The sequence below is a fragment of the Passer montanus genome, unplaced genomic scaffold, assembly GCF_014805655.1.
Source record: "Passer montanus isolate IOZ18808 unplaced genomic scaffold, ASM1480565v1 scaffold39, whole genome shotgun sequence".
Classification (NCBI taxonomy): Eukaryota; Metazoa; Chordata; class Aves; order Passeriformes; family Passeridae; genus Passer; species Passer montanus.
Genome location: NW_024368707.1, coordinates 2,137,048 through 2,155,509, shown reverse-complemented (window position 1 = coordinate 2,155,509; position 18,462 = coordinate 2,137,048). Strand labels below are relative to the sequence as shown.

At 40.8% G+C, this 18,462-nt stretch overlaps 1 protein-coding gene across 5 annotated transcripts in view; it reads right to left on the bottom strand.

Moving 5' to 3' along the window:
• The window catches only part of GRAMD1C (GRAM domain containing 1C), a 52,492-nt gene that overhangs the window by 6,267 nt on the left and 27,763 nt on the right, over positions 1-18,462 (bottom strand). For 3 of the 5 annotated variants that reach the window (XM_039717906.1, XM_039717902.1, XM_039717904.1), the window contains 6 exons: positions 15,286-15,404; positions 13,984-14,104; positions 10,067-10,226; positions 3,466-3,612; positions 2,573-2,691; positions 1,288-1,430 (listed from right to left, as the gene is read on the bottom strand). In XM_039717906.1, the coding sequence (XP_039573840.1) occupies positions 1,288-1,430; positions 2,573-2,691; positions 3,466-3,612; positions 10,067-10,226; positions 13,984-14,104; positions 15,286-15,404 (809 nt within the window). Of the gene's footprint in view, positions 1-1,287; positions 1,431-2,572; positions 2,692-3,465; positions 3,613-10,066; positions 10,227-13,983; positions 14,105-15,285; positions 15,405-16,580; positions 16,857-18,462 lie in introns of those variants that run through there. The other 2 variants (XM_039717905.1, XM_039717903.1) reach the window with 2 other exon arrangements.

The window sequence follows — 18,462 nt, the reverse complement described above, 5'->3', positions numbered from 1 at the left end:
AGGCTCAGACTACCAGATGATTTCTACTCTCTAAAGCATTCTCATTTTAACACACATTTAAAATAAGATTCAGGCTTCCAGATAATAAAGTAATGATTTTTACTTTGTATGTTTACACATGATATATTACATTGGCTCTACAATAGCAGAAAGTGAAATTATTTATCATAATTCAAGTGGTCACATCCTACCCTGAGCAAAATTAAAATCTGTCTTTCCAGGAGCATGACAGAGGGGAAAATTACATTCCTACTGTGCATTCCTTGCATTTCTCAGGTAAAGCTAATCAATACTGCTTCCAGAATAAAAATGAATTGGACTAGAATCCTTCAGAGGCATGCTTCTAACTGAGTGAATCCCAAAGCAAATCATAAAGGACAAAGTCCTTGGTTTCAGCCAAGAAGACTGACCATCCTAGAATACACTTTTTTCAACTTTTTAAGTAATCTTCCAAATCAATGTAAGCCCACTGTGTATGGTATAATAAAATAACTCATTTCAAATAGAGTTTGAGCCATTTTAAACACAGTTTACTAAGGCCACTGTAACATCACTATGTTCTACACATGTATGCTCTGTGCACCATGTGCACCTAGGTTTTTGCTCTTATCTTAGGGCTGTCGCATGTCAGAAAAAAACAAGTCTAGGTCTCAAAGAAGAACAGTGATTCACTCAAAAAAAAAAAATCCAAAGCAGTCTTTCAAGGACCTTCCTTTCCTTCTCCCAGTAGAGAGGGAGTTTTCAGTAGCCTGAGATTAGCCAGAATAGAATCCAGGCTTGCTAACGTTTCCTGAGTACTGATTAAAAGTTTGAGAAAAAAGCTCTTACTAAAGACAGCACCACTTACAATGTTTTCAACAAGTGGGAGAGGAAATTCCATATCTAGACAGAGTTCACTTGAGTACCCTCCTTGCAAAATAAAGTACATTCTATCTTCCCTGCACATTCCTGTGAAATCATTCTCCTCTAGTAAGGATGTCTGGGAAACCTTCTAATAAAGCATCTCAATTTTTTCCAATTTCTCCCACTCACACAGCTGCACTCAAAAACACAAGGCTGGTCAGGATCCAGTTCAGTCTTGGAGATGAGTTCTATACCTCAGAGTCAACATCTCAGTTAATTTCTCATTGCATTAATGAGATCCAAGCACAGCATACATGTGACAAGAAATAAACTAAGCTTGTTTTTCAGTAGAGAACCCAAAATTCTCTGTTCTGCTGGCAAATCTCAACTGAGAACATCCCTGCCTTGGCTTCTGCTCTCCTGCCGTGCACCACGCAGGCTCACCGTAACCGGCACTTGTGACTGGACGTGCGGCTGATGCAGTATCTGTTCACAGTGTAGAAATAATCATGGTAGGGGACATCGTGGGTCAGGACCTCAGCATCTACCTGGTAAGACTGACCCTTCTGGCTCTGCTTATGCAGGATCTATTAAAAAAGAAATAAAATTAAGAAGGTACATTCATGGTACACAAATTTCCCCCACCCCCTTTCAGCCTGAGTTCCTCAGGTTGGATCGACCAACTCCAAGTGAACTTAAGGAGACAGAAAGCCTGAAGAATCACTATTAAAAAACAATTAAGAATATCAAGTATAGGTGGGGTGGGAAAAGAAAAGATGCCTCCTGCTAAAGCCAACATCAGCAGCATCAGGACTTCCCCACTGACCAACCATCAGGACACGGCTTGCAGAGATTGGTCAGGAAAATAAAACACTCACACCAGAATCCAATTACCAATTCTCTTCAGGTAAATAAACTTCCATAATGCATTTCACTTGTGCACAAACACAGGCGCAGCAAATGAGTAAGAATTATTTTGATCGTTCTCTTCTCTGCTTCTCCCACTGCTTCTCTCAGGTTCAGAGAACGTGAATCCCACATAGAACCATGTCCAGGTGGCTTTCCAATACCTCCAAGGAAGGAGGTACCAGAACCTCTATGAACAACCTGTTCCACTGCTTAGTCACCCTCACAGTGAAAAAGCATTTCCTGATGTTCAGAAGGTATCATCTATTTGTGTCCATCCCCTCTGATCCTGTCACTGGGCACCACTGAAGTCTTTGGCCTTGGATGGTTAGAGCCTGACTCAGAATTTTTTGCATCCTCCCTCAGATGCTTCTATCAATTTTAAGATGCCCCTGAGTCTTCTCTTCTCTGGGCTGAACATTTCCAGCTCTCAGCCATTTCTCACATGGAGTGCTCCAGTCCTTTCATTGTCTTAGTGGCCCTTTGTTAGGCTCTTCACCTGTCCTACTGGGGAGCCCAGAAGTGGACACTGAAAATCTTTAATTGCACCTTTTCACCCCTTAGTTCCTAAGAGATGTTAACACTTTTCCCCACGAGTTTCACGGGAGTTTACAGCCATCTGTAAAGGTAGAAAGCCTCTCTCATTTAATAAGCATTGGCTCAGTAATGGCGAGAGACACAGCAAGCCACCTGAGAGATGCTTTGTTTAAACTGCAGACGCAGCTCACTGAACTTGAATCCAGTCAGAACTCTGACAGACCACAGAGCTGACCTGTCCCTTGCTTTAAAGGGCCCCAGACAGACACACACATGCACACAGTACCTGCTTCTCCGTTGCAGTTGTGAACTTCCCACAGAGCGGATTGTTAATCGTTACAGTGTACGTCAAAGTCCTCAACTGATTGCCATTGGAGTCTCTATTCCAAGGGGTTGATACAGCATCTAGATGAGAAGTCATGCAATATCTCACATAAAAATTACCTGTCTTATCATGTCTTAACAGTTTGAGAACAGAAGTAGGGGGAAAGACAGAAAACTCATTCCAATTAATTGTGGGGTTTTTCCAGGAAAAAACATACCCATGTAGTCTGCTAATAAACAAAGGTGAGGCTCTGGATAGCTGAGCCTGAATCTACTGAAATAGGGTCAACAAAGGAGTAAGCAATTAAACGAAAATCATCATTTCCCATTTGCTTAGAGATTAATAGATTCACTTAGCATTATCAAAGGTTTTTGCCACATTGCCTTCCCAGCTGACACTGAATAAATACTACCCTTTTTGACTTGATTTTCTGTTCTTGCAGTCTCAGTGAATAAATTTACTCATCCAGAAAATTAAAGCCTGTGAGTATCATTTAGGAGGATGCAATGATTTTTGCCTGTGTACCCGCCATACAAATTTCACTATTTCTGGGACACAATGTAATCAGAAATACCCCACAGAAGGCATCAACTTAATAACCTACTCAAAATTCAGGCATTAAGGTGCAGTTTTGTGGTGCACTGAAATGAAGTTTTTACTCCAAAATGTGCATACCTAGGGAAACAATAGTCTAGCTTTAAATATTCTCTTGCCTAGTGAAACTTTAAAGCTTAAAAATTCTTTTAAAGCAAGGAAAAACTTCAAGAAATTCAACTTAGCCCTATTTAGCAATTCTCAGAGGTAAAAATTTTCAGGGTTGCTTGTAACAGACAGAAGGGAGAAGAATCTATTACCTACTATACTCCTGGAATTAAGAAACCTCTGCATGAAGTGAGAATTGGTGAAAAGGATTTCAAACATCTTGTCTGCAGTGATGTGGAAAACTCTGTTTATAAAAAGTCTCCCATAGAGATCATTGTCAGAGACAGTCTCCTTCACTGCTAAGAAAGACAGAGATCAGGTTAAGAACAGTATTATGCATAACCTTGATAGCATTCTAGGCTTTATTACAGCTTAAATCTTTCCCAAGCTTGCACCAGCATTTGTTTCTTGCTCTCAGAAACCCAGTAAGGATAGCAGCAAATTATTTGGTAGGTAGGTTGCCTTCAGGAAAAAAGTCCAAAACTGATTTTCAAAAACACACCGCTACCACCACTTCCCTGTGCAAATTGATAAATTAACACCAAAAGGTACCATCCCTTTAATTTTGCCTTCAGTATTCTACTAATCCTGCAAGAAACATCGGTGAAAGAAAGTTAGCATACTTTTCATTAATATGTGTGTCTATTGTACAAAAGACAAGAGAGAAGGACATAAAACCATAACAGTTTTCTTCTTATGGATGATTTCAGAATTCTGCTTTTAACAGTTGTAATATTGATAATGCCCACAGTCTAAGGAATCAGATAGACTCCCAAACAGTATTTCCCTCAACACCCATTGAACAGGAACAAAAGGGATATCCCACTCCATGTTGCAGTTCCCAAAAAAGCATGGAGAGGCTCAAATGCCATCATCTATTTCAAAGCCACCGACCACCCCAGCAGCATTCTGTGGCTGCAGCATTGATCTTTGCTATTTCTGCTTCTTGGTGGTTGCTGGCATGACTCAGCTTTGTGGTTTTCTCAGCCATGCTTACAAGAGATAAGGGATAGAACTATAATCCTGAAGGGCAAGCACTTTCCTGTGCCAATCCCGACTCAATCTACTTATGCTTTAGAAAAAAGTCAATCCTAAACTATAATTACCAGCAAGACAAACAAGCCCCCCTCAGCACCACACATCATTAAAATTAAACAAGCAGCCCAAAAGCAAATCTTGCAGCAGACAGACACAAGTCAGGATGGCCAACCTTTCCACTGATACAAATGAATGCTCAGGGCTAGGAAAGGTCAGTGCCAGCCATGAATGCAAAGGGAGCCTGAATATCACACTGTAGTTCACAAGCTGCCTGCAGGCTAAGGTTACAGCACTTAAAACATTACTGGCTTGGTAGCAGTCAGTATTGAAAAGGCAAATGCACCAACTGAACAACCACAGCAGTCCCCAGGGAAACTCAGTTCTGACTGAGAAGACTCCCTCTCTAGTGCTGCTCCTAGACTGCTAGAAGCCTGCTAGAACATCTGCCTCCACAAAAGTTCTCCTTGATCCCATCAGGCTTCAAAGTAGGACCCCAAAGGTGAAGCATGAGTGCTGTATTTTTGTGCTTGCACAGGAGGTTGACTTCCTCTCCATGCCGTGTTCTGCTTATGCAATTGTAATTCCACACGGTTATGAGATGGGACAGAAAGCAAACACACATTTCAAGAGGCCTATTTAACGAGTCAATACGCAGTCATTACACATAGAATATGAATTCTGCTGTGCTGAAACATTCTGCAGGAAGCCAGAAATTCTGCCTGAGTTTTCAACTTATGCTCACTGTATTTTCTCTCATAACTGAATCTAACTCTAACAAAAGGTAGGCCAAGTGAACTGTAAGTCTGACCTAATTTAACAAGACCTCAACATTACAGATCACTCCTTCCAGAGTGCACTCCCCACATCCTCTCTTTTGCTAAGAGACAGGAAGTTTCAGATTCTGATGCTGACATCCTCTCTACCTACTGTGCATCAGCTAGCATATCATCAGCTACCAGGCAATTCAAACCTAGTTATTGTGGTTGAGTGTTACTCAGCTGGACGTTGACATGCCCAAGGAATCTGCTACCACTTAAAAAAAAAATACAGACACATGATCGAGCCACCAGATAAGCATCAGATCAGCTTTGTCAGCTATTTGTATGTCTTACCAAACACAAGATAACACAAGGTACCTCTGCCCCAGTCAGCCTGAGCAAAACAATTCAACTTCACATTCACCTGAAATGCCTGAGGACAACTACTATTTTTCTGCTGATGCAAGGTAATTTGGTAAGGCAGGGCAACTTGTGATATGCACAAAGCCCATGCTTTATTATATTAAGGTGCAGATCTTGCTGCCAAGCTCTATTACTCTGAGTCTGTCCTCTTTCTAGCGAGTCTGAACAAAAAGCATCTACAGGTCTATACAAAACTTCCCCTAAGTTAATTTACCTAGACTAGCTCTATATGGTCATGTCTCTAATAAGGAATAGTCAATGAAGTGCCAAGTGCATGAGTATCTATTGAGAATTATGTTTTCTACTTACAATCCTTCTCAGCTCTCGGAAGAAACAAAGGGGTTTTTTTAAATGTTGTTAGCACATATAGCAGTAATTTTCAGAAAATCCAAGCTAAACCTGGGTTTACATATCAGGCCTATCAGCTACTTTAGATGATAGGATTCAAACAGCTGTTCTCCAGAAAAAAACTAAACTTTTTGGACAGTGGGTCTGGAAGGTGCATGTATGCATAAATGCTGTGGGTTCCACATCAGTGGAACTAAGTAACAGGATACACCAAGAGCTTGACAAGCTTCAAGTCATTTCCATCTGGTCTTCTCAAAATTTATCTGTAGAAATCCTAGATGAAGCAGTGAGCACAAAAAATAGCATAGCAATGAATAAGTATACACTTTATACACTTTTAACTTGAACACAAAAGGCAGCTTTAACCACTTATTTTTGCCACAAGTGAAAATGTATGTTTGTCTAGTGTTTCATTTCATACAGGTAAACTTGCCTTTGTTTTTCACAACAGTAGGGCAACAAGAAGCATTTTACCTAAGACTGGCTTGGAATGCTCTTTGTTAACAAAATGTTTTGTGCAAATACAGAGATATCAGTTTAACTCCTTCACTTTCAGTAATGTTCTAACCCCTCAGCAGCATACAATTATCAACACTAACTTTCTTAACCTGAATACATTTACAGCTGAATTGGAGCTGTCTGCTAAAAGAACATGAGATTATTCTGACTTTAGGTAAGGATCCCTAGGGACCCAAAAACACAGAAGTAAACATATTACCCAAAGAGTTCTGGTTCAGCCTAATGACAGCAGGTCTATTCCCTCTCCCACCACTGCCTTGCACTTCCTAAGGTCATTTTCATCAGTGCAAGGCAAGCTGTGAAATAATGTTTGAATATAATACCATTATGCAGCAGAGATGGTAGAGGTTTAAAGACATCTGCAGTGCAAAAAAAGGGACAGAAAGAAAACCACTGTTATTAAAATTCCCGTCAACAACCAACAGGAAAAGGCTAAACACATACCACAAGCAAATTAAGAAAGCTGAACTGATAAGAGCAGAGGCTATCAAACAAATTAGTAAGAAGGTTGATTTTTCCACTCCACAGAGTTGGGGGAGGATCAGGATTTTTAAAGAGTATGTATGCAAATCTTGGCACTGTTGAACATTTCTGTATCGCTGGGGATGGGGAAAAATTACAGGCTGCATGAGAGATATGTAGGTAGAAGCTTTTAACCAAATACACCTGAAATCAAGTGAATAAAACCAATTCCTAAAAGTGAACATGTTCTAGACATCATCTATTTAAAAACTGTATCAGCAGTATTAACCATTTTCAGAGAACTCTCCTATACTTTAAGTACAGAATTATCTTGATAATTAATACTTAATACTGAGTAAGTATTGTCACAATGCTAGCTTTTTCCAGTTCACAAGGTAAAAAAATCCCCACCACTTTTTGCCTTCAGGTGACTTAAACATATATATTCTCCAAACACCAAAGTAAATTTTTTTCAACAAAATATATCCTTTCAGTATTTAATTTAAAACGCCAATAAGATAACAGGGCTACTTTTCCTTACATACAATGCATATCCAAAATTTTGTATTGGAGGGGAAAAGGGGGACAACTAACACAAAGCTGAACCTAATTTCAACAGTCCTGTATTTTAAACACTGTATGCCCTATATACCACTATCTGCAAGCAGTCAAGCCTCTGCTGTGCCCATGTTGCAGCACCACACAGGCAGTTGGGCTCTCCTGCAAATCACACATTTAAGGTGGTTATTAGTACACATAGGAACACACAGTAAGTCTGTCATGTTACACAAGGAGAACAGAAATGTGTGATTTCCCTGTATACAGTACATCCTTCTAGCAGAAAATACTGTTTTCCCTATATCCTGCTTCCCCCTTCCTTCTTTGAAGTATTTCATGTTGCTGAACATGGTCACGAAAAACAAACAAACAAACAAACTACCCTATATACTAAAGAGTCTTAAGGAAATTATAAAGATCTCTTGGCCCTGTATTGGAAACATATCCTACGCTTGAACTAAAATCTGTTTTCTGAAATGCAGAATTCAGGTCACAGATATTAATGTTTAGCTTAGCCAAAAGTTTGTCATGGCTCAGGATTTATACTCTGATTTATGAAACTGGACAAAACAGCAAGATCCAGGTCAATAGGCCAGTGGTGCACAGTGGGATGCAGATCCCCCCATCCCCAAGGCGAGAACTGCTTAGGAGAAGGGAATTAATGTTGTGAAGAACAACAATCTTGAGCTTGCCCCTCACCTTATTTGCCAGGACACCTCCATGGGCAGCCTGAGTATGAGCCAGAGGACACAAGAGAAATTAATCGCATAGGTAAACCTTTGCCATGTAGGAAAGCTAGTTTCATTTGCATGAAGGCATTCACCTTGTAAGAGTGTGGGGCAACTGCAACAGAAAACAGACAGAGAAACAGAAGAAAAAAATTCTAAGCATGAAGATTCTGAGAGAAAAGATTCATGTTGTGAGTCTAGAAAATCCTGCTCCGAATAAAAAAGACTAGTCTTGGGGAAGGGAAGAGAAATAAGAAAGGTGGCATGAAGTCAGTTGTCTTTTCATTAAAGAGATATCTCCAGTTTAATATGTTCTATTTATTCAACATCACTAATGCAGGCATGACAGGGAATATTTACTGTTATTGTTTAGGCAACTAGCAGCAGGAAAGACATCAGGACTACTTTTTAATCAGTTTCACTGGAGACCTTCGCCATAAAAAATAAAATCCAGAGACAGAAGAGACAGATAGTAATAGGAAAATAAGAAAGCTGCAAAATATCTAAAACATCCAAATGCCAGAACTTTCTGCTGCTCTAACACATACACCTGTGAAAGAGTAAATTAATTTGTGAAGCTTGTTAAGTGTGTAGGAGTATGGCATAAACAACAGCCTGTTTAAGTAGGTATATTCACAAAAACTATAATGCCTGACATGCATTGAGCTGAATCTGAACTCAAACCAACATAGAAGCAGTATGGGGGAGCAACAGCAAAGTTAATTGAACATAACCATATCCCCAGGCAAAAATCACAACAAAGGCAGCCAACTCAATCCACTCAATCCATAACTCTGAAAGCTTTCCTGCACACCTCAACAATCCCCCCGTAATGACACCTGCAAATAACTTCAGTTGTCAACTCTGAAAAAAATAAGACATAAAATTTCTCAGTGGGATTAAGAACTGCCTTCAATTAACTAAACTGTTCTATTCCTGCCAACAAGTGATGAAGTAAGTTCTCTTTGCACATGAAAGAAATATACAGCTGCTACTGAGCACAATACTACTGTTGGGTTTTCTGTCTTTTTTTTTCACCACCACCATATAACCTTGGAACCAATACAGATTGAGCACACTTCACTTTAAAGGTATTTACAGAATCCAAGATTCAGATATTACAGAACATCCACCAAAGTTCAATGAACTGTCTGAATAACTACAGCCCTTTGGCAATGAAAACTTCCCCAGGGAAGTGAAAAATCTCACCATAGAAAGTGAGAACTTGTCAGGGCCTACTCTGGGACCACAGGACAAGCACCCACAAATCTCAGCCCAAGTCTGTCATCCAGGTACCTGCGCTTCTTCTATCTTGTACTGGGTAATGAGATATGAGGTTGGTATATTAGGATCCATTAAGATACTGTTAGCACAGAGAGTGAAAGCTGCTGCAAGATATCCATTAAGGTTTTTCATCTTCAGATCAGATTCAGAATATGCACAATACTCTCCTGAAACCCTGGGCTTTCAGCTAAGTTCCTCAGCTTACTCCGCCAATAATAATGAAGCCCATAAACCTTAAGTATAAGTGTAAAGAATGGGGTTGGGGGAATCTTTCAGAAACTTAAGTACAGCCTGAAATGTTTCCCCTCAGTTTCCAAGAAATACAAACAAAGGAAAGAAACATCTTTGAAATTAGCACCATCCCACTGTCAAGAAACTTTCAGTTTAAGCTGTTGGCAACTCTTTACCCACCAAAAGAGAGAAAGAAAACCACAATTTCTTTGTTTTCATTCTAAACACCCAACAACATTTTTTCCCCCACAGAAACAAAGATAAAAAAATGCTTTTGCTGCAATTCTGTGAAACAAATAAGCAAACAAGTTTCTTAAGATCAGAAAGTTCTCTAACTTTCTCCATAAGTGCGACTTTCACCAAAGTCATGTTGTCTTACAGATCCCAACTGTTAAGAGATTTACCTTCTTCACTATCTGATGCACTGCTCTTCTCTGGAAGATTTTCATTCTCATTAAGGTCCAAGGACTTTTCTAAAGACCTACTCCTAACTAGCTTAGCAGGTTTTCTTTCTGAAGATGTAAGAGGATTCTTTATTCGCTTCTCACTTGAGGACTCTTCCACCTGAAACAACCAAGAGCAGAAAAAATATCAGCAGAGACCATAAAAAAAAAAAAAGTTACCATAAGACACCTATACAAAGTAAGCCACAAATTCTATCTGCTCAATTACCACACAGTCAAACACTAATTTCCCCCATGTTCCTCTACCCCAGCCATCTTCTCTCCCCTTTATTTAAGTATTTTACTTAATTTGGATAACAAGAAACAGACTTACTTGTATGTACTGCTGGTACTAAGAGCTCCCCTAAATGGGACAGTCCTCTTGCACCCATCTGCACAGTTTGGGCCCTTTCCCTGCTTCAACACTAGCATTTAAGGTAACATTAACATAAGGTTAATTCATTAACCTTACGCAGATTTACTTTACATTCATCAGGTTAGTTTTTTCCTAACAGTTTAGCAAGGGTACAACAACCCAGAGGGAAAGCACAATGAAACAGGCAGAGTGCCCCTCTCTTTCAGAAAGATTAGATTACCCCAATTACATATTTGAAAAGTTCTTATTTTGTAGGACACCATCACCCTTTGAAAAAAAGAAGTTTTAAAATACTGTCTAGAGCCATCCTACTTATAAAATATTACTTCTCACAAACAAAGCAATGGAATACAATTTGCCGTCTCCAATATGTAAGCAAGAAGGAAATCCCTCTGAACATCAGTCACTGAATCAATGATGCAGCTCTCAACCTTAAACAAGAACTGTCAGCTAAGCATGTATGCCACTGCACACTTAAAGAAGTAAATCTCCAGGGAAACTGTATGGACAAAGTTTGTATATCTAAAAATGCCAGCCAAGAAGTCTGGCTATCAGCTTTAAATCAGTTTTCATTCTAAACCTCTCCTCAAGGCCCCACTGCCGCCAGTGGAACATCCAGGATCAAGAGCAGCACAGCCCTGGAAGTGCAATACACAGTGGACCATAGTAAATACAATCAGGCCTCCTCAACTGAGTTGTTCCAATTCATCTGCAAAACCATCACCCTAAAGAGTATTCAGCATTGACTTAAGAAAGCAAAAGCATCCACTGCTTTAACAGTCATGGTGTACTTCCAGTACTTCTTGGGTTTTTAAAAAAATAAAAACCTGTTACTTTTCTTGTGCAACCAAGGGCTAATAGGTGGTGGGTGGCTGGAAAACAGAGACAGGCGTAAATCTGACTGCAGTATAAGCAGACAGAAGTGACCCTGACTCCTTCAGGGTCAAAAAATTATAAAGGAAGACTGAATCAGAAAAACATATCAGTTAACAAATGCTTCTATTGAGAGAAGCTGCCATGTAAGTTATACTCAGTCACATAACAGGATCTAGGACAGAACCAACATTCAATGTCAAAATATCAATACAGATGGAAGTCCAAAAGGAACTAGTTGCAACAGAACAGCCTAAAAGTCGACACACTGATCCAGCACAAACCCAAGGAACTCTCCCAGCATTTTGACAATCACAACCTAGTGAAGCAGGGTTCCCACCACCAGCACAAGAGCAGCCCACTATGCCATGAGCAGAGCAGGGAAGCCAGGCTCAAGTCAGAACAAAAAAGCAACAGCTCCTATTAAAAAAAAAAAACTTTTCATGTTATCATGAAAGAAGAGATTCAAGCTAGGGCTTTTGTAATAACTGATTGAGTTTAACACAGATTTCATGGGGTTTTGGGTTGGTTTGCATTTCTTTTTTCCACACTAAAGGGTAAAGATTTTAAGATCTGTCAGCTGGAATTAAAGATGTATAATTTACTCCCAATTGTACATTTATTTCCTGAGCTAGTCAAGTAGTACTAAGCTCTGTGCAAAGGGCTTTTTGGTTTTCAGCCTGTGAACAGCACGATCTGGGACTGGAAGGTCTCCCTACAAGGGGAGGAGGGAAGATGATGGTTGCAACAAGGCAACAAGGTGGCTCCCACATTCACATGTACTGAGAGGGCAGATAATCCACACAAACTTGCCTCAATCAACTACAGTATTTATATAACAATATTTTTTTCAAGATGGGCCAAATACTAGACCCAACCCCTCCACTATTCAGATCTTCCTCCTATGAGAGCTTTAGGCCTTACTCTGTCTATCAGAGCAGCAAAGGGAGTTTAAGCCTGTTTCCCTCCAGTCTTTAGAAGGTGATTAAGTGGGCTTTGTGTCATCTCTGTGATGACTTCTGATAAATACATTCTAAGCAGTACTGCTGCCTCCTACTGCTCTTGTCATTCTACAAAATATGCTGCAATCTTGGGGCTGTGGAGAGAGCATGGGTATTCTTGAGTAATGCAAAGTGACACATACAGCCAAACAAAATCATTGTGCATTTTATCTACCCTGAAACAGTAAACAGCTTAGTTACAAACAGTCATTTATCAAGACCACACTTCTACACTATAATTAAAAGACTTTTCAGAGGCAGTTTATTCAAGGCAGAACCTGGCATTTTTGCAGACCAAATCCCCAGGCATTCCTCCTTACCAAGATGCCAAATTAGATTTAGCACCTGCAAGAGACATCTTGGGGTGTGGCTTCTTTTCCAGGCACAGCAATTATCTTTAAATGGCTTGTTCTTGCACAAGTAAGACAAGTGCAAACTGAGGCTACCTGTGTAGATTTTTAGTGATCCTAAACAGTCCAAATTCCAGCAGCATCCTCAGGCCTCCCTTACAACTCTCCAAAAATCTTGTTTTATACTACTAGAGTTTCCATGAGGAGTACCCACCACTCAAACAACTATGCTTTTAACATCTGAGAAACACCAATATTCTTTGTTGGATATGAGCCTCTAGCCATTAACTTGGATTTTGGCAAAAATATTTAAATCCTACTTAACCTTCAGATCAGTTTTAGCAAGTGACAAAAGCCAGAAGATATAAAGGGTAGGGTAGTAAAAACTATTAAAATTTCCTTTCTTCCTTCCCCATATTCTCCTAAGCAAAACTGGCAATTAAGTACCCAGCCCTAGTGAAGCTTATAAAAAATGCATTAGCGGGGCCTTTGGGATATCTAATAACCAAGAGAAAATATCTGCAACTTTTAGGACTACAGCTGCACACAGGAGCCCCAGTAACTGTGCTAGACACTATACCCATCTCAGATATCACTACTAATGTACTTGCTGCTCACACTAGCTAAACACATTCAGAAATTCATACAACATAAGTGAACATGAGTGAAGCATTCATGCTTGTTAGTTGTACTAATCCAAGGCATCAAAGTAAAACTCATCCTTATTATAGAAGGTGTGGGGGCTTTCCCCTTCCTTCTGAAGCATAGAAAAAGGTTTCATATATTCAGAACAGCAAACTAACCAACCATTGAAGGCAAGGAAGACGAAGTGCAACTACCCTTTAATAAGCCTTATGTATAGGAGATACAGTAATATAAGAGGAGATCTCTTTTTAAATTACAAATAAGCGCAAGCAAGAAAGCATTGGAAGTGAAGAAGGTATTACTTTCAAAAAGCACTTGGATAAAACACAAATATAGTCCCCTTGGGAACTGGATAAGAAAAACCAAGACATTTTGTTTTTAAAGGAAAAACAAAAAACCAGACCAGCATTGTAGCCAGGCTGTACAGCAAATTAGCGACAGAACACAGCTGAAGCTCATACCAACAATATTCGCTTACACAGAATTTTGCTCATTTTCAAATTTAAGAAACATTCTGGACTTCTCAAAGACTTCTTTGGAAGTTACCACCTCCATTCATCCTATGCTTACAGACATACATGTTAAGCACATATGCTTATCAGCAACAGCAAGAAAGGCTGTGTCAGCACTTACTCCTGGCAACATGTGTCTGTTGAGTGACTCTCCTTCTGTTTGAAGCGTGGGCTCATGAACTAAACCAATCATTTTGGGTAGTTTTTCATCCCTTTCTCCAGAATCATCACAAATGCTGGATCTGTCCAAAGCAAAAAGGAAGATATCTTTGGAGATCTAAGCACTGAGAAATCCAAGAAAACATCTTGATTTTTGCATTGAAAACATGGCTGTTCAGATAACATTAAGAACTACCAAGTCACTCTTCCCACATACAGTTCATTAATATCAAGCCATCTTCCTCATTTCAGCCACCTCTCAGAACATTCAGCTTCTGATCATAAGGTTAATAAAACAAAGAAAGTGAGTGCTGTGGGAAATGAGGAAACATACAGCTTATAACTAATTTGGAAAGTCAAAATGTTAAGAAAGTGTCAGAAAACATTTTTTTCCTGCATTGCAAAGTTATGACTTTTTAACAGGAAAAAAACAAAACGTAACAAAAGAAACCCCCCCCCCAAAAATCAAGCAAACCTAAAACAAAAACCAAACCAATCAAAGAAAAAAAAAAAACACCAAAAAGTATTTCATAAAACATCTTTTGAAGCCTGTAATGAACTCAAGACATTTTTCTCACAAACATACTCAGATAACAAACACAGGATTGAAGAGACAAATTACATTGTGTAAATAAGCATGACTCTTCAAAACTGAACAGAGATATGTAAAGTGCTGTTATTAGATTGACACTGGCAGGTCACAAATCAGTTCACATTTGTTAAAAAAAAATCAAGGCAATTCTTTCCAAAAAAAACACATCATTATTATTATAATTATTCTAGCTGGTTCTATGATTATTCCTGCTTCTTAAGCTGAGGACAATACAAAAATAAGCTAAGACATCAGATAGCAGGAGAACAAGGCAAAACAAGTATTTCAGTCTCCACAGAGGAGGGGAAGAGTGTTTGAACCATAATATAGCTCCATTCTATTCAAACTTTCCAAACTGTTGAAGGGCATAAAGGTGCTGACTTGGCACCATCATGTGAAAAGGCTGCTATTCAAGCTACCCTATGCTGGTCCCCAAGAAGATCTAGGGAGAACAAGGTCTTCCTCTCTCCTCAGCTGCACTGCTACTATTTTAGCAAATTCACACAGTTACATTTTTACACAATCAGTCTATACAGTTCAGACCTTTGCATCCTCTACAGGCTCAACAATTCTGTTAAGTCTACAGCAACTCTTTAGAAACTGAGTTTCTAATAAAGAGGACACTGCTTCTTCTCCCCAGGTGTTTCAATAGGCTGTAAAGCCTCTCCTTACCGAGACTGCCCGTTGTCCTCTGACGATGAGTGGAAGCTCTCCATCTCCTCACTGTTCAGGCCCAGCTCAGAGCCATAGCTCTGGTGCACCAGCTGCCAGAATTCCTGCTTGGTCAGCCTCTGAAACAAAGCAGGCTAGTCAAGAACCATGGTATGGAACAGTAAGGCACTGGAGGAAAAACAGCAACAAGTTTGTATTACGCCACAGCCTTTAACCTCAATTCTGACAAGGACTGAAAGCATTCAGGTATCACATTCCGAGATTGGGTTTCAGCATTTTGGGCAACTGTACTCCTGTCTACTTCACACTCCCATCGCCATTCAACCAACAATACCAGGCGTAAGAAAAATCATCATTTTAAGAAAACACATACTTTGTAGCCACTACTTGTGTTACCAATATTTTCATAGATACCTTCAAGATACTGCACTCTTGAACTTCACTTGATATGGCACAAGGTAAGTAATTACCTCTTTGATTCTGAACAAACTGTTTAATAGACACCCACCTCTTTCCTGAGGATGCTCAGAGTACTTGACAAATTGTGGGAGGCTAGCATTTCAGTCACGACACTGGTGTCTAGGTCAGCCAACTCTCCACTTTGCCAAGGTGGGACAGGAGGTCCTCACTTTGTACCACCAGCATCCTCTTTATGAAAAGTAGTTGCTTTTCTTCAAGGTTACCTTGACTCAGGACCAGCTAAGTCTTCTCCTTCTCTACAATATCGCTATCCTTTTCCATGAATTCCCACACCTACTGAGACATATTTAAGTTCTCTTAAATCGTCATGAAAGCTTGGAGGTGAAAGTAGTATGACACACTCATAACTGCAAAGTAAGCAATGAGTTTCAAAGTCCACCTTGGCTATAAAGGGCTTGCGGGGGGTGGGGAGGGGGGAGGTAGGAAGAAAGGAAATAAAAGGTTTTGGTATTTAACAGAGCTCAGACAGCAATACTAGCGATCATAAAACAGGAGACACCAAACTGGAAAATGTGCCTCGGCCACCATCCATATTGATCAAGGGAACAGGACTGTGCTAATGAGGCAGTAACACAAGTAGACAAGTAGTGCTTACTATTTGCATGAAATGATGACATTAAATACCCATGCATTATTAAAAGGGCCTTTAAATGATCCTCTCCATCCGCCTGCCTCACCTGTAGAGTGTTAGTTACAGTACCCGCAATTTTAGACAGGCACGGAGGAGCTGACCCGCACTCAGGATGCAAATTCGTGCCCGCAGCCGCCCCGGCGCTCCCCGCGCCCGTCCCGTCCCGTCCCGCTCCGCGACCCACCTGGCGCGTCCCGCGGGACAGCCCCGCTCCCGCCGGGACAGCCCCGCTCCCGCCGGGAGCCGCGCCCGCCGCGCTCCCACTTCCTGCTGGGCGGCGGCGCCGGGGCCGTCCCCCCGCCCGCGCCGGGGCAGCGCCTTCCTCGGCCGGCCCGGGGTGGGACAGAGCCGAGCTCGGCCGTCGCCGCCGGGCCGGGCCCCACGGGGGTCCCGCTGCCCCCTCACCCCCGCTGCATCTCATCGCACGGGAGCCGCTCCCCCCGAGGGCCGGGACAAACAGCCCCACGCGGGAGACGAGCAAGGGTTTTTCCCTCGGGTATTTTCCAGTACAACACGGTTTCAGGCTTTTCAGAAAGCAGCTGGCAACAAGCACCCTATTGGCAGAGATCAGTTTCAAGGTATTTAATCCTAGCGAGGGCAAAGTAAACATTAAAACACAAAACACACAGCTATAAAGCAAGGGTCATAGCAGCTAATGCCAGCCTCCCTCTGCACGGGGGTTTGTTCTACAGAGCAATGCAGTGATGAAACACGTGCATCCACTTACAGCTGGCCTTACTTTCCCCAGGCATTCTGTCTTCTGAAGAAATAAACTCATAACCACAAACAACTACCTACAGCTGTTCTCATAAATGGCCAAAACCAGGGATGGGCATTACATGGTTTCAAAATAAGACTGAGGTGAATCTTTAGCTAGCACAGCTTCCAGCTAGGAATCAAAGGATAGAAATAAAGCCATTTTCATTTCTGTTGCCCAATATTGCCAATGCCTTGATTCCCAGTCATAATAGCACAGTGCTCATGTTTCTAATTAAATTCACCGGTTCTGTCTATGGGCAAATCAGTCTGCCCTTTTACAGTCAGCTCAATAGTTAGAGGAAAGGAGAGAAGCTTTTCAGCTTCTATAAAGGAATCTATAAAGCTGTTTCCTGTTGTTTTGTAAAAGCAATGTTACCAACTTCTGCTTCTAAAACAGGATTCTTCCACTCTGCTCAATTATTCCTAACTCAGCTAGATATAATAAGTTCTTAACAGTCACAAGCCAAGATCAAATGAGACTTGCTTTATTGTATCAGAAAGAGTCAGTTCTGAAAACAAAGAAGGGCATAAATTTTCTGGGTCAGACTTCTGCTTCTGAGAGGATGCCTTAGAGAAGCTCTGATGCTTGAAAGGCAAAATCTAAACATTAATTACTTTGACCATTCAAGGTGATGGTCTACCCTGGGTTTTTCCTCAGTTCTCTTTGTATACAAAAACAAAGGCTACAAGAAGCAGCTGGGATACACTTATGTCTTTTCAAGCAGAGCACAGATCATCAATACTTTGCATGGTGCCAGACAAAGCGGTGTCATGGCACAAGCAGTATTACAGAGTACCACCAACAGAAGCAAAGCTGATGATTTTTACCCTCTATGGACAAATGCAGAAATAAGAACAAGGCCTGCCATACAGGTTGGCTAAAGAGACAACCCTCACCATTCACCACACTTCTGCCAGGCAACTCTGATACAGAACTCTGTTTCCAGAACAGGAGAGAGAAACAGCAAACTCTCCCTCTAATTTCCTAAACATGAAGCTCAGAATCAAACCAAGTCTTCTTTCATCTCTTAAATTAATCTGGTTGTACACAAAGGTGCAAATAAACATCTCTCTTTTCAAAACCTTCCCTGAGAAACTGCTGGGGAAAGCAGAACTGCTGTCCTGGGAGATGTTTGCCACAAGAAGCCCAGGTGATCAGAAATTCTGGTGCCTTCTCACACCTCTAGACTTACCTGTTACAATGTCTCTGGAGACAGGTGCAAATCTCTACCCAGCAAAGCATAAGAAGAACAATAGGAAAATAAATCCAACTCTAAGGCAGAGGACTCATGGGAATTGAGACTGAT